This window comes from Geotrypetes seraphini, chromosome 2 (genome assembly GCF_902459505.1).
Source record: "Geotrypetes seraphini chromosome 2, aGeoSer1.1, whole genome shotgun sequence".
Classification (NCBI taxonomy): Eukaryota; Metazoa; Chordata; class Amphibia; order Gymnophiona; family Dermophiidae; genus Geotrypetes; species Geotrypetes seraphini.
In genome coordinates this window covers 235,200,569-235,223,909 of record NC_047085.1, presented here as the reverse complement: position 1 = coordinate 235,223,909, position 23,341 = coordinate 235,200,569, and the positions used below count along the sequence as shown (strand labels likewise).

Genomic DNA, 23,341 nt, shown 5'->3' with positions numbered 1-23,341 from the left:
AGTTGTACACAGGATTTTCACACTGATCAGGATGTTTCCTATACCTGGTAACAGGGTTTTTAATGGGGCTTACAGGGACTTTCTCCCTGTTTCTAGTAGGGCTAGCCAGATTCCTGTCACAATACTCATGATGTAACTTAGCTACATTCATGCAGTTTCTCTTGTTGTAAACCGTCTTGAACTGAAAGGTATGACGGGATATAAATAAAGTTATTATTATCCCTGCATAACAGTCTGAAAATCAGAAGGCAAGATCAATGATTTCAAATGATGGAGCATATGAAGTTGGTTAAAACATATCTTAACAGTCTTAACTATTTGCAGCTTCACGGCCAGGCCTGAATTCATAACAACCCCCAGATCAGTCATTTCTTTCCTCACAGGTAGTGTCACCCCAAAACACTTAAGGAATCGGGCCACAGCTCTTCCTCACTCCTTCCAACAAAATTACCTCTGTTTTTCCCACATTTAAGCATAAGCCATGCTTTCTTATCCAAACTTCAATCTTCAACAGGTAATGATTTATGGACTGTCTGGGAATTTATGCCTTCTCTGTTGACAGAAATCCTCTACCGATGCTGCGATAGTGTTTTCAATTACAGAACCTCCACCCACACAATGGCATAGTGAGGGTGAGAGGTGCCAGGGGTGACCCTCCCCTCTTCTCCACATGCTCCTTCCCTGCCCCCTTCTGCCGCATCCCTTCCCCCATACCTCTGTAACATTCCTGGCGTGAGCAGCAGCCCCCAGCCTGCTGTTGCACCAGCGTTGGCTCTTCCTCTGATGTCATTTCCTAAGCATGGTTCCAGGTTGGGGGTTGCTGCTTGTGCCAGAAATGTTACAGAGGTACAGAGGAAGGAATGTAGCACACACCCATAGCAGTGGGGGTGGGGGGGGTGTATGGAAGGAATGGGGGGGGCGGAGAGGAGGATGGGTGCCTGCACCCTCACTAAGACTGCGCCTGAGGCAGACCACCCTCCTGCCCCCCCTTACTACACCACTGCACCCACAGATGGGAATATTGGTGAACTCCCACACAACAGCCCTTCTTTCTCACAGACGGCTACCTGAGTAAAGCTGAAGCATAATGCTACTTAAAACAAATATGGCTGCGGTATCTCAGCCTAAGTTGGACATGGAGAAAAATTTTGCTGCCTTTTACTTTCATTTTTAGTAGTAACCCAAGAACTGCTTTTCTCGGCTCAAATGAAATAGATCCCTTCTTTACGAGTTCTTGCTGCCTCTGAATAGTGAAAAAGGATTAGTTCCACACAAGTAAGGTTAATTCAAGCTAAAAGTCAAAGCTGCCATAAAAAAATAGGTGTCCCTGATGCTTGGTTTTGAAGTAAATCAATTTTTGGAAGGGTTTAATTGACTTAAACAGGAGTGTAAATTATGAGACAGTCACTGGCTGTTGCACACACAGATATTTGCTACAGTTGAACTGAGTTAGCAAAAGTATTTAGAAATGAATGAAACTAGCAAGCCATATTGGTGAAGTATGAACTGAACAGTAGCGACCAGCTTATAATTGATGCTTTTCAGCTTCAGAGCCTGCAGCTCTGGGCCTGCAGCTCTTATCTGTCTTTGAGCGATATCCGCAGACTTAGGATGCATCTATAGTCAGTGGGAAAGGGAAGAGTACTTCACTCTATTAGACTGATTTGAAGAATTGAGGCCAGTGTATTCAGTCTGTACTAGGCCCGTGCTATATGCATCAGATTAGTCTCCTTAAGACTACAAAACACAGGTCAGTCCTAGATCAGTACTCTTTGCTGCTGTGTCAGATCTTTGATTGCTGCCACCTGGACATCGAAGTCTAAGGAAATTCTGCCATATTGTCCATAAGCTAAAGAGACATAGTTTGGTACGTTTAAACCACCATTCACAAGACAGGATCCACACATGTTCTGAACAATTCAGAAACACAAGTGCACTCATCCTCCTCTGGCAAGTAAATTATGTAGCTTTGATTCTTCAGTCAGTTTCTACATTTCTAGACCATGCAGCTTTCAAATGCTATAGCAAGAGACATTTTTGGGGTTATAAGACATTTGAGCAAGCAACGCTTGCTTCTACGACACTTAGACCAGCTTCATATCCTCAAGCATGGTATATTACGAGGGGCGTTCAATAATTTATCTACATCAGTAGGAAAGAAAAAAGTTTTCAAAAAATTTTTGTTTTATCTTTCAATATAGTCCTCTGATAACTCCATACACTTTATCTATTTTTCCTGCAATGACTTTAACCCTTTCGAAAAGAATTCTTCTATTTGACCTTCGAACCAGGACACCACAACTTCCTTGATGTCTTCATCACTTGAAAACTGCTATTCATGGAGAGATTTCTTCAAAACTTGGAACAGGAAATAATGTGAGGGAGCCAGATCAGGACAGTAGGGTAGATGGTTCAACTGCTGAAACCCACATTTTCAGATGGCAGTTTGTGATTGTCGTGACTTGTGTACCAGCACATTGTTGTGAAGAAGCAGCACGCCTGCAGCGAGTTTTCCTCATCCTTTCTCCATGATTGACTCCCGCAAAACGATCATTGCATTGGCATAACTTGCCCTGGTTATGGTCGTCTTGTATGGCATGAACTCCAGAAGCAAAAGTCCTTCATCATCCCAGAAGACAGTTGCCATGATTTTGCCTGCAGATTTTTCTGTCTTGAACACTTTTGAGGTGGGGATGGCTTGTGCTTCCACTGCATTGACTCCATTTTGGACTAAGGATCTCTGTGATAGACCCAAGTCTCATCTCCAGTTTTCATGGAGCATCTCCAAGTTCTCCTGACAGCACTGGAGCCTTGTTGCCTTCTGACATGGCATCAGCATTCTTGGAACCCATCTTGAACTAACCTTGGACATGCCCAACTTTTCATGAATTATTTTCCAAACTGTACATTCTGAGATGCCCATTTCTTCGGGAAATCTTAATTCATCTGTTTGACAAAATTAAATCCTCAACTTTCATGCACATTTCTGTGGAAGTTACTTCCACAGACCGTCCAGTGTGAGGGCCATGTTCAATGGATTCTCTACCGCACTTAAACTGCTTGCTCTAAAAGTTTACTTTGTACGATGATGGGGCAGATGCACCATAAACTGATCTCATGGATCTCTTTTGGGTGTTTTCCTTTCTCATGTGAGAAATTTTATCACTGAACTGTGCTCCAAATCTAGCAGTTTCATACTTGATTTTTATGAGGACTTTCCTTACATTCTGTCTCTTGGAACACTGGACACACTCTGAGCTGCAACTGTGCCTGAGTAACCTTGAGACATGTCACAATATGCACAGACTTGTTTCAACCCTCTTGCTAACTTTCGTTCATATTTGAGTAGATAAATTATTGAATGCCCCTTGTACCACGTGACACTTCATCGTGCATTAGTTAGTGTAGTATATTTTGTAAGCGGGCGATACAGAGTAAAGAGAAACATAGAAGGACTAACAACAGAAACAAAATGTAGAAAATGCAGGAAACATTTATTAATAAAATATTTCGCAAATGAAAGGCCAAGACATGCCTTTATTGAAAGTATAAAGATCCATTGGAATGCAAATGTTAACACCATAGGTTAAAAAAAGAAATAGATGCCGTTCCTGTCACACATTCAAATTGATTTTATAAGCATGCTAGCCAAAAATGTTTTATGATTGATATTCATAAAAACATAAGAACATAAGCGTAGCCTTACTTGGTCAGACCAACGGTCCATCAAGCCCAATAATCTGTAATAATATATATTTAGAGGCCTACAAAAAAAATACTCAAAAAAATTGAGACTGATTCAGAACACTGCGGTTCACCTCATTTTTGGACAAAAAAAATGGGAGCACATTACCCCTTTCTATCAAAAACTCCACTGGCTGCCAGTGGAGTCCAGAGTTCTGTTTAAGTTTTCTTGCATTTATTACAAAGCAGTTTTCGGGATGCTACCAGATTACCTTGCCTCTCAGTTTTCTTTGAACTATTCCAATAAGAGTACACGTAGAATAAATCTATTTAATTACCCTTCTCTAAAGTCATGTCAGTATAAGAAGTTTTTTGACAGAATTTTATCATTCCAGGCCGCTACACTGAACATATGGCTTGGAAAACCTATACTTGAGGCTACTTCTTATTTTGATTTTAGAAAATCACTAAAGACACGCCTGTTTGACATGTTTACATTTTAGTTGTGTTACTGTTTTAACTTCTTCTTGCTTTTTAATTGATGTATTCTTTTTTATCGACTGTGTTATTATGTACTTTATATACATTGACTGTATGTATCTTTTCTGTTGTGAACCGCTTTGAACTTTTGGTATAGCGGTATACAAAAAAATAAATTATTATTATTATTATCACAGTGGCCAATCCAGGTCACTAGTACTTGGCCAGAACCCAAAGAATAGCAACATTACATGCTACCAATCCAGAGCAAGCAGTGGCTTGCCCCATGTCTTTTTCAATAACAAGACTATAGACTTTTTCTCCATGAAATTCATGAATTCACATCATTTTTTTTTCTTTGTTTACATTTCACTGTCTCCTTGATTGCTGAAACTCTGGAATACAAGGCATACTGGAGGAGTGTGTGGCACAGTGGTTGGATCTATAGCCTCAGCACCCTGGGGTTGTGGGTTCAAACCCTGTGCTGCTCCTTGTGACCCTGGGCAAGTCACTCAGTCCTCCATAGCCCCAGGTACGTTAGGTAGATTGTGAGGCCACCGGGACAGATAGGGAAAATGCTTGAGTACCTGATTGTAAAACCGCTTAGATAAAACCTTGAAAGGCAGTATATAAACACCTAATAAACAAAACAATCTTTCTTCACACTGAAGAGCAGACAGAAACAGAACATGATGACAAAAAAAGACCATATACAGAATCTCACTATCCTTTGTTTTTACCCATTGCTTTTCTACTTCTCCCAGATTCTCCAATCCAACTAACAACTCCTTGAGATATTCTCCCATCTTCACATCACAAAGTTAGTTTTTTGAAGTCTAGAACCTTCATTTTTGAATAAACACTCTTTAGATGTGTCTTACTATTGATCCACATCATCTGGTAATCAATCAATAACTGATAGCAACCCCAGATTAGCTCTGTTTTCCAAAATTGCCTTTAAAAAGCCCATAATAAATTATAGCGATCACCTGTATCCAGTCACAGTAGTTGAGATAATGTGAATATGTTTTGATGAAGAATCAAGCTATTATTAATGTATGAAGTTAATTTGAACCAAAGAATAAACCATGCCAAACACAGAACTGCCGAAAGAATTCTAGGATATAAAAAATTACAGTGTGTTTGATTTTCCTTTGAGGGCCCATCGTTGTTAAGTAGAAATTGTTTAGCACCATCAAGACACTGCCTCAATCAGTCATCCCTTCAAAGACAATAGCTGTGGATTAAACTGCTGAGGAAAGGCCAATGCGAGGCCTAACACTATTTTAAAAGACTGAGGAAAATGCTGACTATTCATTTTCAAGATTACCTCACAAATTTGGCCTGCATTGGAGGGAAACCGGTGCTGGAGAAAAATCATATCATGTGCCTCATAGCATTTGCAAAAAAAAAAAACAACAACCCAAAAAAACCACCCCATGAAGTGCTACATGCTAAGGGAAAAAGATTTTGCTATCTGTTAAGACCAAAATAGAACTGTTTTTTTTTCTCAGTGCTAAGCAATATGGGTTGCATAAAATAACCGTAGTATATCATCCTGCTAAGAGCATCCCTACAGCGTTATGTTGTAGGGGTGCTGTGCAATAATGGGGACAGGGAAACTTGCAAAGCGTGAAGGAAAGATGCAATGCGTAGTGACAGATTCACCATTTAGGAGGACAAACTCAAACATGAAAGCAAAAGCAACAATGGAGTGACTCAGCAAGAAGAAAGTGAATGCCCTCAAGTAGTCCAGTCAAACCCTAGGCATGAATCCAAAGGAAAACGTATGCAAGACTTAAAGATTGCAGCCCACAACCAACCTGAAAAAAACTTGAGCTATTTTACCAAGAATGGTCCAAAACACCAGCATCCCCTCCTTCCTGTGCAAAGTTGTTAGACACTGATCTTAAACAACTTCTGACTGCAATTGCTGCAAAAAAAGGGCCCCTACCAAGGACTGACACAAGGGGTGTGAAGACTTATACAATGAATACTTATTGGTTTCTTATTTTTGATTGCTTTTTGACTGTTTCTACAATTGTTTCTTCACATTTACAGTTGAGTGTAGAGTATGTTGTATCAATCAAGGAAATAAACTCCTATTTGAATGTAATTTGACTTGCAGTTTTTAAACAGCATAAGCAATATATGTGGGTATGAAGATTTTTGCAAAGCACTACACATATTGAGGCAGATTTTAGAAAGGACATCCAACTCAGAGTATGGATGTTCAATTACATCATACAGCCTGTTCTAAAATGCATGAGAAATAGACCTCCATGTGCTGGACTATGTCCAGCATAGTCATCCATTAAAGAAACTGAAACGTCCCAATTATGAATGGGAAAAACAAGGGACATGGATGCCTTTGGGACAGCAAAGAAATGTCTATGTTATAGGATGGTAAACTACTCAAGAAAAGTAGGGCCGGTAAATGGTCTTAAAAAAAAAAGGGGGGGGGGAAGAGTCCTGAAGAAGTCCAAAGAACAATTTTATTAAATAAGTTAAAAGAACTCTCAATGACCACCACAAAACTATGACTCAATACAGGGCCGCGTTTTAGCACTTGGAAGCCTACATCAGCAGCCGTAATCTTACGGTAAAATGCAGAGTAATATAAGTATTTAGTGGGAGCATACAACCTTGGAAACATAAATGGACACAAACCTTTGTGGCTATAATATCAAATGTTGTTGCAACCCAACTGCATTCTGTGCAGGAAAACTGGTTATTGAAACTTTTCTTGACTGGTTTACCACTGTGGGGTCTGTTGATTTCCTTTTTTGTTTTCATTGGGGGGGGGGATTATGTTATAAAATGGCCATACAGGCATCCACACAGAGCAGAAGGTAGTTTAGTGGTTAGAACAGTGGGCTGTGACTCAGGGGATCAAGGTTCAAGGGCTCCTTTTATCAAGGTGAGCTACGGGGGTAAGCGCGTCGGACATTTCATTACGCGCTAACCCCTGCGGCAAGCCAAAATACTAATGCCTCATCAATGGAGGCGTTAGCAACTAGCGCGGCAGGCGGTTTAACGTGCGGTATTCCACGCGTTAAACCCCTATCGCACCTTGATAAAAGGAGCCCCAAGTCTCACTTCAGCTATCAGCCTTTTTTTTTTTGTAAATTTAGTTGTAATCCCTCCAGGGGCAGAAAAATACCTACTGTACCTGAGTGCACTACTTCAGCAGTCTTCAGGCTTGCAGTTCCCTTATACATTGAGGTACAGTAGATAATTTTTGTCCTAGAAAAGCTCATAATTTAACATACAAATAAAAACAATGATCTGTAGTGGGGCTTGAATCCAGGACTTTTGGCTCTCAGTCCACTATACTAACCATTAGGTTATTTCTCAAATCTGCATAGAAGACTATTAAGAATGTTCATAGTCCTAAAGCTGTCATCGATCCCAGTATCTCTTGCCAGTTTTCCATTAGGGGGAAAGAGGGGGACAACAAATAAGGGAGGATTAGGAAGGTGACATTTCTGCAATCCTTTCAGTGGACAGGTATTCAATCAGTTCACTTTCTGTAGCCTAGACATTCCAAGCATTGGGTCTGTATAAGGTCATGTGAAACAATTAGGACACCCTATGAAATATTCAGTTCTTTCTTAAGAATTGTTCAAATATCGATGTCAAATCTTTTTTTTTTTTAAATTTATCTCTGGCTAGTTTTTGTAATAAATATAGTTAAAAAGAAAACAGATTTAAAAAAGCTTTTTGCATTATAAAGTATAGAATTTTAGATTAGCCCACAGGGTGTTTTAAGTGATATGAGTGGGTAACATATTGAACCCTGGTGAACTCGGATAAATCTTTTTCATGAGTTCCTACCTACTGATTCAACAGCTTGTATGTAATATCCCAATGATATTCTCTAAAAGTGCTCGGAGAATAGAGAGCAGGTCTCTATTTTTTGTTCTAAGTCTTTCTGACCCCTCTCATCTGGGGTAAGGCATTTTAACATGATAATAAACAGACCATCAAATTGCTACTACCCTACAGCATTTTCTTTGTGTCCAGAAAACTACGAAGGTGCTCAGGAACAAATAAAACATATTTAATCCCGACGTATCTAATCAAACATTTGCAAGGGTAGCTCTTCACTTCCTCCCTCATAGCAAGAAACAGCTTCCTCCGGTCTTGAGTAGACTTTGTCACATCAGGAAAAACCAAATTCTCTGACCCATAAATAGAGCCTTTGTAATACCGGAAGAACATTCTCAATATAGCATTAAGATCTTGTTCAAAGATTAGGGATAATATAAGTGCGCTACGATATTCAGTGTCTTCTTGGGTGGTTTCCAACATACCTGTTAAGTTATTTAAATTAATAGGTTTATAGGAGGAATTGCATCCAGAGGAAATTGTAAATTCTCAGTACGGTATTTTTTTAAATATGTCAAGTGGGGTAATAGTCAAAGATTTAGGAAAATTTAGCACTCTAAGATTAAGTCTCCTGTTGTAATGTTCAATCTTCTTTTGGAGAGAAAAAAAAAAAAAGCCTGTCTTTAACCTGTTAAATTTTGGACTGAAGTAATTTTTTTATTGATTTGATCAAATTTTGCAGTAGTTTCAATTTGAATATTGTATACAGAAGCAGAAAAATCATCCAGTTTATTCACAATTGTAGTGATATCACAGGCAGATTTTGTAGCAGCCACTTCTAATTTCTGGAGCCCTCACCAAATGCCGTGCAATGTCACCTTTGACGAGCAGCTGTCTTCCGCTCCTAAACTTGATGAAAACTCGACGCTCAGAGCGGTGTCAGGCTCCCCACTGCTTGAGAACGCTGGCACTCAAGGTCCTCTGGTGCCGGTTTAGGTGGCAAACGAATAGCCGAAGGGGAGAGTGAGATTTCAAGTCCTAAGGCTCCGGTGGCTCCCTCCAACAGAGTCATCGCTGGGTTCTTACCCCCTTCAATACTGGCCGGAGAGCTGGTGAGAAAGTGATCCATTGACGCTTGACCGGGCGTGGTGGATCTACCCGGAGAAAGCCCTTGCGTTTGGTATGGAGTATTATCATAAGAACATAAGAAGTTGCCTCCGCTGAGGCAGACCATAGGTCCATCCTGCTCAGCGGTCCGCTCCCGCGGCGGCCCATCAGGCCCATTGCCTGAGCAATGGTCTATACCTATATATACCCCCAATCCCTTTTTCTTCTAGGAATCTATCCAAACCTTCTTTGAAACCATTTAATGTTTTCTTGTCTACAACAGCCTCTGGAAGCGCGTTCCATGTGTCCACGAAGGAAAGAAATCCCCCTTTAAACTTGAGGCATTAATTATTGAAGTTGCAAGGCATGACGGAGCTCGACTCACTAGCTGCTATCATGCTGCCCCCATTTTGTTTCTCCGATATGTGAGCATTTCTTAAGAAAGAACTGAATATTTCATGAGGTGTCCTAATTTTTTCACATGACTGTATATGGACCTCCATCTTTTTGAACATGGACATCCCTTTCAGGTCTGCAATCAGAGTTGAACATCCTTTTTTGAGCCCCTCTCTAGTCCCTTCCAAAACACACCCAGACTACACCCCCTTGGCATATGGATGTACAGCAGTTTTAGATATCCATATCCAGGCTTTGTATCAGTGGTTCCCAAACCTGTCCTGAAGGACCCCCAGGCCAGTCGGGTTTTCAAGATAGCCCTAATGAATATGCATGGAGCAGATCTGCATTCCTGGCATCTCCATTATATGCAAATCTCTGTCATGCATATTCATTAGGGCTATCTTGAAAACCCGACTGGCCTGGGGGTCCTCCAGGATAGGTTTGGGAACCACTGCTTTATATAATCAGAATTTGGATGTCCATGTAATATGGACAAATCATTTGAGATTTAGGAAAGCTTTGAAAACTTGGCTATTTGTGAAATATATTGTATGCACTAGCTTTTATTTTTCATCATTTTTAGTTATTTGTAATTGCTGAATTGAGCAAAGTATTCTGTGGGGATTTTTTTCCACCTTTATATGTAAATCATTTTGGTTAGATAGTATATATTATACATATTATGTTGTTATATGTATTATTACAAATGCCAGTGTTCAGATGTCTAAAACAAGAATAAAACCTCTAAAATAGCCATTACTTTGGGCAGATTGGTCCAATAGCTCATTTCTGATTCTAGCAGATAGCACATGACATATGCTGAAAGGGACATTAGGGAAATTATTATTATTACCCAAGTATAGTTCAAGAAACAGTGACACTTTAGGGTTCCTCTGTCAGTACTGTGTTTAACCCCCTTCTTTTACTAAGGTGCGATAACCGATTAGCACACGCTAATCGAATTAGCGCGCGCTAAATGCTAATGCGTCCATAAACCAACAAACACACGTTAGCGTTTAGCGTGCACTAATCGGTTAGCGTACCTTAGTAAAAGAGGGCCAAAGTCTCTGGACCATTTGACTTTCCCATTCAAGACTATTAAGAGGTGTAGAAGCAGCAAAAATAGAAAGAACTAAATTAATGTGTTAGTAAATATCCATATTTTGATGTCATTGCAGGGTATCTACAGCTGTATCCATGGGGTACCTATAGAAGACAGGCAGTCAGTTATGAACTCACCCACAGCTACCATGAATAACACACACTCCAACATTTTACGACTGCTACGGACTGCTAAGAACATGACCAATCTTTCTGGTGTGAATGGCTCCCCTCAAAGTGCGCTTGACTTCATCCGGCGAGAGTCATCAGTGTATGATATCTCCGAGCATCGGCGAAGCTTCACCCACTCAGACTGTAAGTCCTACCAGCCTGAGGAGAACCTCTTCAGTGACTACATCACAGAAGTGGAGAGAACATTTGGCAACTTGCAACTGAAGGACAGCAATTTATTCCAGGACCATTATCATCACCATCGTCCCCACAGTATTGGCAGCAGCAGTTCCATTGATGGACTATATGATTGTGATAATGCACCATTCACCAACCAACCCAGATCTATCACAAAAAAGCCTCTTGACATTGGGCTGCCTTCCAAGCTTCCTTCTAGTCAATTCAGTGACCTCTATGGGAAATTCTCATTCAAGAGCGACCGTTATGGGCCTGATGACTTAATACGATCTGACGTTTCTGATATCTCTACTCACACGGTTACCTATGGCAACATTGAAGGGAATGCCAAAAGGCGGAAACAGTACAAGGATAGCCTAAAAAAGCGACCAGCATCAGCCAAGTCAAGGCGTGAGTTTGATGAAATTGAATTGGCTTATCGACGGCGGCCTCATTCCCCTGACCACAAACGTTATTTTAGGGACAAAGAAGGGTTGAGGGATTTTTACTTGGATCAATTCCGGACCAAGGAGAATAATCCCCACTGGGAGCATGTGGACCTGACGGATATATACAAAGAAAGAGGGGAGGATTTCAAACATGAGGGGTCCTGCTCAAATAGGCAGCATCACAAGCATGGTGGGGATTTTATAGCCAATGATCGTAAGCATGGATCTGGAGGAACACCTTGGGAAAAGAATCTCACTAGCATGGACTGGGAGGACAGGTCATCCAGCAATTTCTGTCGTAACTGTCCTTCCAAGCTCCACAACTATGCTGGGCAAAACTCCAACCGCCCAGCATGTATCCGCTGTGAAGCCTGTAAGAAAGCTGGAAACCTTTATGACATCAGTGAAGATAACTCTCTCCAAGAAATAGAACAGCCATCAGGTCAAGTGGCATCGAGTGCCTCCAAATATCCCCAGAGCCCTTCCAACTCCAAGGTACAGAAGAAAAATCGCAACAAGCTGCGCCGGCAGCACTCCTATGACACCTTTGTAGACCTCCAGAAAGAAGATGTTGCACTTGCTCCACGAAGCGTGAGCCTGAAGGACAAAGACCGTTTCTTGGAAGGAAGCCCTTATGCCCATATGTTTGAGATGCCAGCGGAGACCTCCTTTGCCAACAAGTCCTCAATGTCCACTCATAACCCCAGTGGCTATATGCTCAGCAGGTCTCTCTACCCTGATCGGGTCACACAAAACCCTTTTATCCCTACTTTTGGGGATGATCAATGCTTACTCCATGGAAACAAGTCCTACTACTATAGGCAGCACCCAGGAGCATTGAAAGCCAGGTCAGACTTCCGAATGGTGAACAAACCCATGTCATCTCTCCACGGGGCCATTCCTGGGCGTTTCCAGAAAGACATCTGTATAGGGAACCAGTCTAATCCCTGTGTGCCTAATAACAAAAATCCCCGGGCTTTCAATGGTTCTGCCAACAATGGGCACGTCTATGAGAAACTCTCCAGCATTGAGTCTGATGTTTGAGGCGGGGGTTGGGCAGGTTCCCCTTATTACTGTCCTAATTTGGAATACTGGAGTTCTGAGGCTAGGGCAGAGCTGGCAATGAGTGGCACTGCACTTCTTCCTTTCCTCCTTCCTTCCTAATCATCTCACCTCTACACTGATGTTGAGTGCATACCCTAGCAGTGGAAAGGAGTACAGCAGTTTCCTTTTTTATATTATTTAACAACTGAAAAGGATATAAAGGGTGTGGTGAAAAATAGCAGAGTATAAAAGAGAGAGGGAGAGAGAGAAAACAAGCAAAAAGAGGACACATTTTCTCAAGCAATTCTTCCCCCAAACTGTAAAAAGACAAAAAAAAAAAAAAAAAAGTAAGGTATAAAAGGGAAAGAAAATGCTTGGGGGGAAAATAAAGTGCCGAGTATAGATGAAGCAGGGTTTTTTTTAATGTGAAAAGAAAGGTGGATTTTAGGGCTGACTTATACTTGAAATAGGAGAAGGAGAATGTATTGCAAAATTATAATGTATTGTATGTATAAATATATACACACAATTCATTATATATACATATATTATGTATACAATGAAAAGTATTGGGAATTAAGAAGGATGAAGAGGCATGGAGTATCTCTATTCTGATGGAATTGGCCTTACACTGTAGAAGTTTCATTGGTCAATGTCATTGCAGGGAAAGGAGAGACTAAAGTGAAGAGGCCTCCCACTACTTCATAATTGTAGATTATTTTTTTTCTCAGTACACCAGCCTTCATTCCTCGAAGGGCTCAATTTCTTGTGGATAGATTGAGGTGGGCTGGGTAAAAGTCATATTTCAGCTTGCACAGATGAGGACCTTGTTCATTAGTTAACGCTTGTTTGGAATCACAATGCCATATAAATGGTGACCCTCCTCCACCACAGGAAGGAGAATGACCTGCAATCAGCTAATATGTTATGATCAGGGGAGGCAGGGAAAGCAGGGTCAGACAGCCCCAAGGCTACTTTGAAAGTTCACAATGCTTAAGTGCAAGCTACCGGTACCTGTGTTAAATCATTTAAATCCAAGTTAAAAGGGAGAGAGAGGATCTAAGTATAAAAAGGGGTGGGGGGTCTTTTTTATTATTATTATTATTATTATTTTTGCTTGGTTAAAGGTATTCCACATACCCCCAACATCCACCTTAAGTATCACTGCAACTCTTAATTTACAGTTTCCTGGCCACTGCTATTATTAGGAAGAACCAATGAGATTGGTAGCTTGCCATATATTTTGTTGATATATCACATTTGAAATTATTTAAATGTGTACGTTGTGAATTTTACAATTCTTTTTTTGTGTGGACTTGTTTGACTGTAAAGTATATTTAAAAAAATAACTAATGTGGGTTTACCATATATTTTACTTGATAATGTTCAACTATAATAACAGAATCTTCGATGGCAGCTAATGGTCTTACTAGATGTTTAGACAAATGCTCATGTCTGTTTAAAGGTCAATACATATTTTCACGTTTGACCCTCACTTCTAGTATTTGAAGGCTGAGGTTCTAAATGTGTGCAGGACCTCCAGCAGTTCTGGGTTCTAGTTCTAGATTGCTTCTTTGTTTAGAACCAAAACCTTTTGAACCCAGGATATAAGGCCAAAAAAAGAATGCCTCAGAAAGACATGTATTCAATGATGACATTTTTTAACTCAGAGGAAGGTTTTGCTCAGTTGTTTTTTATTTCAGGGAGTCATGTATGTTTACTTAGAACATTTATAAGAACCCACCAGAGTTCTGATTCTGTATTGCAACCAAAGGCTTCTAGAAAGGTTTCATTCTTTCTAGAACAAGTCCTGATTAAACTGCTTTCAGATGACACCGGGCTATCCCAATTGTGCCCCCAAAGGAATAGCTGGAAAATCATAGAATTCTCTTGCCAGAAGACATTTAAAAGATTTGAGCCTATTACAGCACAATGCAAATCAATGCCAGTCTAAAACTGAATCAGGCATTAATAGCATTTTTTTTTTAACTCCTTGGCTCCATGTATTCTAAGGAGAGATAGTGCTATGATGTATCTGAAATGGTGTCACATTTACTGTCTTGATACAAGTCCTGGAGAGCTTGCAGGTTCTTGCTCTCTCTATACAGCATAAAACAGATGGTGTTGTGGAGCCTGCTTGAAGTCAGTGGTGTTCCTTTAAACAGATGTAAACCATTCTTTTGAGGTCTTTGATTAGGTCATGTGACCTGCATAAAACAGAGCCAGCAAAACAAGGGTGTGGAATACCTTTAATGGAAGAAACCAAAAGGTAGTGTTCTATTTTTGGAATCACATCCCTCTCACTCCTCCTATCTATAATCATTACCACATAAATGTCCCACTAAAGGAACTGTGGTCTCACAAGACCCCCCAAGCTGAATATCATGATCACCTGAGGGACATTTCAGCTTTATCTGTCCATAGAGAAAGTTCATCAAGATCAACATTTGATTTCTACTGAAGTCTTTGTAGGTTGTGATAAAGAGGACATCTGAAGAAGAGGCCTGGGAAATTTATAACGTTGATATGTTATATAACATCTTTTTTGTTGATTCTTTCAACCATATTGTCAAAAATGATCAACAACATAAAATTATACTGATTAAGAAATGTATACTGGTAAGGAACAAACAGGAATCTAACCATCTGGTGCAAAATGCAGTGTTTTAATCATAGCTCCAAAATGTTTTTAATTTTCAAATAGCTTCTTAGATAATTGATGAAAATTTATTATGTGTTTTTATGTTACTGTATATATGTTTTCAAATCTATTTAAATGCAGATGATTACTGATACTTGAAGAGCAGTATAAATCCTTTATCAAATCTCACAAGCTACAAAGACTCTAGTTTATACAGAGAAATTTGCCAGAGGAAGTAATTTCCTCTTTAATTCATTAACGGGTCCTTTTATTACGCTGTGTTAGGTAATACATGCCTAATGCCACATTACTCGTAATGGTTTAACACCAATGTGCAGTATTTATTTTTCCTTAATTTGGGGGGGAGGGGTAAGGGCATGGCATGGACAGGGAATAGGTAGAGAGTACTTGCTAACTGATTAACACAGGGCTATCGCGAGAGCCCTTACCACCATGCGGTAATTCTTTTCATTGGTTATGCACAAATGGTGACATTAGTGCATAGCCATTAATGAGATAACTAGAAATTAGAGCATCGTATGGCCTCTGTAAAAATGGCCTTAGTTCGCGTAAAGGACCCATGCAAGAGTACTAAGGCCATTTCTTACCACAGCTTAGTAAAAGGACCCCTAATTTAGAATAAGAAAAATCAATATCTTCTTTTTTCAGCGCTGTTAAAACACATTTCTAAAATGTTTACCTCATAATGGGATATTTTCCTGGAAATGGAATACTGCATATTTGTTCCTGCTAGGTTTCTCTGCCAGGTGTTTATTATTCGGTAATCATCATCTTCCATTATTTTCTAGAAATTTGGGTTGATAATTTTTATTTAAAAGAACTGTTTCTGACTGCTCCCTTTGGTAGAGAAATCATGGATAAAAGAAAGTTGTGGAGGGAAAGGGAATGGGTCAGTTCCACCAATGGATAATATGAAAGATTTGGAGAAATGGCATCGCTTGATGAAATAGGAAATGCTGCCAGTAGATTTTAACACTTTCTTGTTTTTGTAAATATTTTTTGGGTTTGTTTTGTTTGTATAAATAGGTGTTCAAACTTCTTTTTTTCCCCCCCACTGATAATCAGGGTGTCTGGAAGACTGACTTTCAGGCTGGCTATAGAGCAGGGTTTTCTGCACATCAAACGAACTGTTGAAAGAAGCATAGAACAGTAGGAAATGCCCTTAGTATTTCAAGGACAGGCTTCAACGCTGGGACCGAAGCCACCTCACTTTTTAATGGGCATGCACTGTCCTCATCACCCTGTTTCAAGCTTATACCAGCATCTTTCCATTTTAAGCATCTCAGCACCCACATCTACAGGGTCACAGACTTGTCAAGGGGAATTTTGACTGGCACTTTCACAGCCCTGACATAAGGGTGAGGGTACAAGTGCAAGTATGTTCCCAGTACAGAGGTTTGGGTTAAAAGATGATTATGATTTTGGGGCTTTTTTTTTTTTTTTGAAAGTTTTTAGTGCTGCCTAACCGTTTTTATTCAAGATGTTCTTTCATTAAAAAAAAAAGGAAAATAAAACAAAAAAATAAAATAACTTTCAAAAGGTTGCTGTTCTTAATGATAAGGTATATATGACATCCTGGATGTGGAAGGCATGGGTATTTAACCAGACATGTGTCCAAGGTTGGTAATAAAGCTGTATCAGAAATTTCTAAACAGAAGTAACTGTGGTGAATTTGGGCCATTGTTAAAATCTGAGCAAATTTATCTAGAAGGTTTACTGTTGTGTCTCCCCTTTGGTTCAGCAACTCTCATAAATTATATTTTCTCTAAAACGCTACAGCGCAGCGCCCACTGAGCCATGGGCTATCTTGGTGAACATCAACATGCAGTCTCTCACAAGGTATCCATGCCTGACATAAGGCATACTAAATTCTGATGTCACAGCAGAGCAGTGGCCAATGAATCAGCTGGCACAAAAATCATCAAAATTGGTGGTAGAATGCATATATGTCAAGGGCAATCAAACAGTTCATTGATCTGTGTGCTAGATGCGAAGCCACCTGAACGGAGCCATACAACAATTCTATTTACTCATAATGAGCCCCCTGAGCCTATTGCTACAAGCTCTCTCACAAGGTCTACATTTCACCTATTTGATTGCTGCTTTTGTGCTGTTTTATTTTCTACTGCATTGGATTTTCTCGATTTCAAATATTTTTATTGAAATTTTTAAACAAGTGGAACATAACATATAGAGCAAACATGGTAGTTTCCAGTGTTCGAGAACATAAATGGACAGATAAGGTATTCAAATAGTAAACATGTAATAAGAATTCTGTAATCCCACACGGCAACTCCAACGGAGTCGGAAGAAAATCCTGGAGAGGGAGGAGAGAATAGTACCTTGCTCAATCAATAAGTACAGATGAGGGACTACTTACATTACAGTGTGAAAAACCCCTCATGAACAGTCCCCCATCTGCATTGGATTTTTCTATTCTATTTTATTCTATACATGTTTCATATTCTGCCCACATTCCAAACTAGATTCGTAGTAGACCACAACCAAGAGAGCCTCGGTATTTGAGGGATATACAATTATCCACAAAAATCATAATTATTAAAATATATTGTTTTTAAAACTTTTCTAAAACCCCAGATAAGATGAAATTTGTCTTAATTCTCAAGGTAAAGGATCCTTGATAAGAAAATGAACGATCCTAGGAAAAACTTTAAGCAAATATGTTTTTTCAGAGACAGATAACCTGTTTGTGAAAAAATGAGAATTATATCTGTAAGCAGGGATAGCAAGTAATTTAGGCCCCTTCATGGTGGTATTCTCTCTGATGCTCATAGGAAGTCCCATTGAGTTCCATTAGTCTCATTGAGTTCCTATTAGCATCAGAAGCAGCGCGGGCCATTCAGCATGGCTCCCTGCACTAGAAACTCCTATCGCAGTTTCGTAAAAGGCAGTTACTCAGTTCCTCCATGATCTCAGGACACTGTTAAAAGTCCATACTTTCCTCTACATTTCCCAGCATTTCAGAAACAAGCTGCCAGTCCATTACTTCCCCTTGGGGGTCACAAATGGCCTCTTCTGAATCCAATTCCTACATTTCAATATCATGCAATTCTACCTGCTCGTGTTTTCTCTCAAACAGTTTTCTTATCAGCTCTACATTTGCCTTTCTGGGCTGCTTCTTTCCTCCTTGGCCAGGTGCTGGGTCTCTTTCTGAGGAAGAAAGCTGCTCTCTAAAATTCGGTGCTCCAGGGCCCCACCCCCCTCTCTCTAGCTGGAGATTTCAAGGGACCTGCACTCTTAAACTGGGACTCGGCTTTTGCAGACTTTAAAGTGACAGCTTTGTATCTGGGACTTTTAATTTGGTTCTGCCTTTCTCTCAGGGGTTCTAAACCTTTCCTTCCTGGGCTGCTGGTAGGACTAGGTTCATATTCCTGAGGTTCAAGCTCAGGGTTTGCAGGGTCTCTGTTACAATATACTGATAGAACACACCCCAAGTCTCAATTGCATAATTTTGCATAACAGTACTTAAAGCATTAATACTGCATATTCTGTCTTAAAAGCGTACTAAAGTAAGTTGCAACTTGACATGCTGGGGGTACATAGATACCATCAGAATTGACCTAATATGAATTAAAGTATAGTAGAATGTCTAAAAATAATAATTAGCCATGTGACTATGAAATATTGAGATCACTGGTATCCCTGAGTGCCTGTCACTTTTCAGTGGATTCTCTGCGTTCTGATAAACATACTAAATCGGGGTCTAGCACAATATTCACTTTATTTCAGGGGTATTTGAAATGCCATTAGAAGACGTGAAATTAAACAAGTGCTTTGCCAGAATTTGCAATATATAAAAGGCTTGATATATTACAATGCTGACTGCTTACAACTTTCCCTAAGATGTATCTCACTGTTTTTCCAGAGTTTTCTCTGGCTGACCACTAAATGATCCACTAGAGATAATAGGTCTTCAGGGAGTGCCGTGGAAACTCCCAGAAAATGTGTAGGAAGGCCACAGTCTGCTGGAATTTGTAAGCGGTCAATGTTATAACTAACATAACTTGACACGATAAGCCATTGCAATGCACCAGCATCGTATTATATACTATGCATCAGAATATAATTCATAGTAACATATTAAGGCATGGAATACTCTGTCATAATTTAACCTTTAGCAGGGTAGTCACCAAAAATATTGGACCTGATCCATAGAGCATTTGCTAAACCCAATTTGTTTCAGTTGAAAAGATAAATAAGTGCTTTACTCCATTATCCTATCTCAGGCACTCAGGAGCTAGAGAGGATTCTGACTCCCTCAGAAAATACAATACCATAAGACTGTTAAAAGAGAATGGATGCCATTGCCCAAAACCTCAGTGGTCTCTTGTTCCAAAGTTATTGGGGTTTTTTCTAAATAAGGTATTCCTGTTCATAATTGACAGGCTAAAGTCTCCTTCATTTGAATGAACACTAAAGTTTGGTTTTCATTCAGCTTAAGATGACATAAAGGCTGCAAATATTAAAACATTTAACAACCCCCCCCCCCCCATTTATCAAAACTGTGCAATAGATTTTTAGTGCCAGCCGGCATAGTAAATGCTCTGTGCTGTTCTGATAGTCATAGAGTTCCTAGGAGCATTGGAGCAATGCATTCAGCGCGCTGGCCAGCGCTAAAAACCTTTTGCACAATTTTGCAAAAGGGGGTTAGTTAGGTCAAATATAGAACAAAGTAAAGGGAATAGAAACCACGTAAGATCCAACAAAGAAAGAGCAAGTGGGGAGTGGGATAGAACACGTCAACCTTGGGACAAACAATCTTTTATTTCTATAAATTCAAAATAAATACAGAAGCACATGAATAAAAACACATGCATAAAAGTCATCGGCTGGATCCTTTCAACATAAGGACATTATGTTCATAGGACATGTGTTTTTATTCATGTGCTTCTGTATTTTTTTTTGAATTTATACAAATAAATTGTCCCAAGGTTGATTCATGTTCGAGTCCTAGCAACTTGATGAATTACAGATCTAAAAGAGATCAATTTTATGCTAGTTTGGTAAGATCCTCCAGAGTCATCCCCAAGGTTGTTTGCAATATGTTCAACCAACAACCAAAACAACCGTGAAAAAACATTCACCTAGTCTGTTCAATTTATTTTTTTTTTTTAAATTCTTTATTCATTTTCAAATTTACAATAAGTGTAACAATATATCCAAACAAATTAACAATAAATATAACACTTAATAATCATCAATGGTACAAATAATATGCTCTTATCTCCCACCCTTCCTATCATATAATCAATACCTTATACAATATGTAACAATAAATTTACCCTCCCCTCGCCCCCTCACAATCAAACTTGTAAATTTAAGGGAAAAAAAAATAAAATAAAATATCATCTAATCGGTACAATACTTTGTAAATGGCTCCCACACATCCTGAAATTTCCTGAAAAAACCGCACTGTATTGCAATAAATCTTTCCATTTTATAAACATGACATAAGGAATTTCACCAGAAATTATAATTTAATCTACTCCAATTTTTCCAATTATACGTAATTTGTTGAATGGCAACCCCAGTCATTATAAGTAATAATTTATTAACTTGTACAAAGACATTCCAGTAGGCATTCAAGCCATAGCTATAGAGGAGAAACCCCTGTTACCCACGGGGATTGTGATCCTGAGTTTAGGACTTGTTCCAGTGGTTGGCCACTGCACTGTTTACCCATTGAAACCAGGTTTCTTCCTATACATATTAGCCTACGTGATTAATATTCTTCAGATGAACTGCACTTACTGGGATCTATCACTCTTGATAACTCTGCCTCCTGTATGTTCTCACTAAGGGCCCCACGGGCTGTGATGCATAAGGGGCTAGAAACATGTTCTGTCAAGTTGAAGGCTAAGGTTTGATCCATAGCTTGGCTGTTGCTTCTCAGAAGATTACTCAAGTGTTGTTGATGAGGCTGAAGTAGTACTCGCAGTCCAAAAAGGGGCTGGAGAGCCAACTACTTGTTTCTCACAAAGAGGAGAAGAGCTGAATTTTAAACGATGTGTCATGACTTCATCTGCATTAAGGGAGCAATTTGATAACGATGCTTCCAATTATATAGATACTTGGAGGGTGCATGGTAGAAACCTATTCCAGTGGTTCTTAAACCTGTCCTGGGGGACTCCCAGCTAGTTGGGTTTTCAAGATATCTCTAATGAATAGGCATGAAGCAGATTTGCAAGCCTCAAACTTGTCTTTGCAAAACTTTGGTTTTGACACAAGGGGTATTTGAGGTCTTTATTCCTCAGATATCTTTCAGTTTATTGTGTTCATTTTATAAGTTTGTTACATTTTACAGAATTCACTTCCTGCTTTGGATAGTAAATATTTGCATGCATGTCACCTCTATTATATGCAAATTTGCCTCATGCATATTCATTAGGGATATCTTGAAAACCCGACTGGATGTTTCCCAGGATAAGTTTAAGAACCACCGGCCTACTGTGTAACCAAAAGTAGACACTAGCATAACTGGGTATTAAAGGCCCTGATTATATTAAAGTCCACCTAAAGTTAGGCGCCAATATCAGTGCCTGACTTAATTGATCAATAGGTTTAATCAGTGCCGATAATGGCTCTCAACACCTCACAATCAGCTTAAATTGGACTTAATTGAAAGTTAGGCTAACTTGAAAAACTCGATTCTGTAAAAAGTAGGTATCTAGCCCAAAGTGTCTACACTAAGTGCTACCTAAGTATGCTTAAGTGATGCTAAGCATGATTTTATAATGGGCACCTAAGTTTTATAGCATCGGTGCCACTATCAGTACTAACTTTAGGCGGACTTTATAAAATAAATGCCAAAGTGCCTAAAATATAGGCACTCACATATCAGCCATAGAGCTGATATATGTTCGCGCCTGAGTGCTGGAGGGATACAAACCAACTTGTACGTTACTTGCATATATGGGAGTCCCTATTTTCCATCTTTGTATATACTCACCCCTTACACTTAGGATCCATGCTAGCATTTATATGTGTAGTAAAGTAAAATGGCATGCCAATATAGTGGGCTGTAGAGTCAGTACCCCAAACCTCCAACTCCAATTCCTCTTTCTCTACCTAGGGACTCCCAACTCTTATAGTAAATCTAAGAGAAATTTGATTCATTATAAAAACAGGATATTTGTTTATGTACACTTCTCTCTCAATATTCGCGGGGATTAGGGGCAGAGCCGGCCCGTGAATATTTAAAAAACGCAAATAATATTTGGTCTGGTTCTGACCCATCCCCCGCCTTCCCCAGGAATCCCGGACCTTACCATAAGCCTTCTGAGACTCCCCAGAACCGTACCTGGTAGTCTAGCAGGCTTTCGGGGCAGGAACAATTTTCCTACGCTCCTGGCCCGTGCAGATCACTCATAGGAAATGGCTGCCGTGAGCTCCTGTCATAGTCTTGAGAGAATACGGGAGCTAACGGGAGCCATTTCCTATGAGTGATCTACAAGGGGCAGGAGCGTAGGAAGATCGCTCCTGCCCCGAAAGCCCGCTAGACCACCAGATAAGGTTCTGGGGAGTCTCGGAGGGCTTAAAAATATCCCCAAAAATTAAAATCGATTAAAAAAAAAAAAAAAAAAATCATGAATAACCGAATCCATGGATACTGAAACTGCATATTCGGAGGGAGAAGTGTACAAAATGAGGACCACTAGATCACAAAATATATTGTGAAATTTGGACAAAACTATATTTATATATAAACACTAGTCTTATAGCCCGTTACATTAACGGGTGCTAGAATATGTGTGTGTGTGTCTGTATTTATTTCTTTCTCTCTCTCTCTCCTTAGCCTGTTTCTGTATTTCTCTGCTGTTCACCACCACCCCTTGCCTGCTCCCCCTGTCCATTCTCCCTTCCTTTTACCTCCCCTGTGTCCACCACCACCCCTTCACTGCTCCCCTTATCCAGCAGCAGCCCTTCTCCCTTTGTTTTAACTCCCCCCCTGTCCAGCAATGGCCTCCCTTCCTTTTTCTGCCCCCCCTGTCCATCAGCACCTCTTCCCCTGTTCAGCAGTACCTCTTTTCTGTTCCCCCTGTCCAGCAGTAGGCTTCTCTTCCTTTTTCTGACCCCCTGTCCATCAGCACCTCTTCCCCTGTCCAGCAGCACCTCTTTTCTGCTACCCCTGTCCAGCAGTAGTGCTCCCTTCCTTTTTTTGCCCCCCGCCGTCCATCAGCACCTCTTCCCCTGTTCAGCAGTACCTCTTTTCTGT

General features: G+C 40.0%; 1 protein-coding gene across 5 annotated transcripts in view; it reads left to right on the top strand.

The window, feature by feature from the left end:
• The window catches only part of GRIN2B (glutamate ionotropic receptor NMDA type subunit 2B), a 958,742-nt gene extending 945,952 nt beyond the window's left edge, over positions 1 to 12,790 (top strand). For 3 of the 5 annotated variants that reach the window (XM_033935222.1, XM_033935224.1, XM_033935223.1), the window contains exon 12: positions 10,680 to 12,790. In XM_033935222.1, the coding sequence (XP_033791113.1) occupies positions 10,680 to 12,443 (1,764 nt within the window). In that variant the 3' untranslated portion in view covers positions 12,444 to 12,790. The remainder of the gene's footprint in view (positions 1 to 10,679) is intronic. The other 2 variants (XM_033935220.1, XM_033935221.1) reach the window with 1 other exon arrangement.
• The last annotated feature ends 10,551 nt before the right edge of the window (positions 12,791 to 23,341 follow it).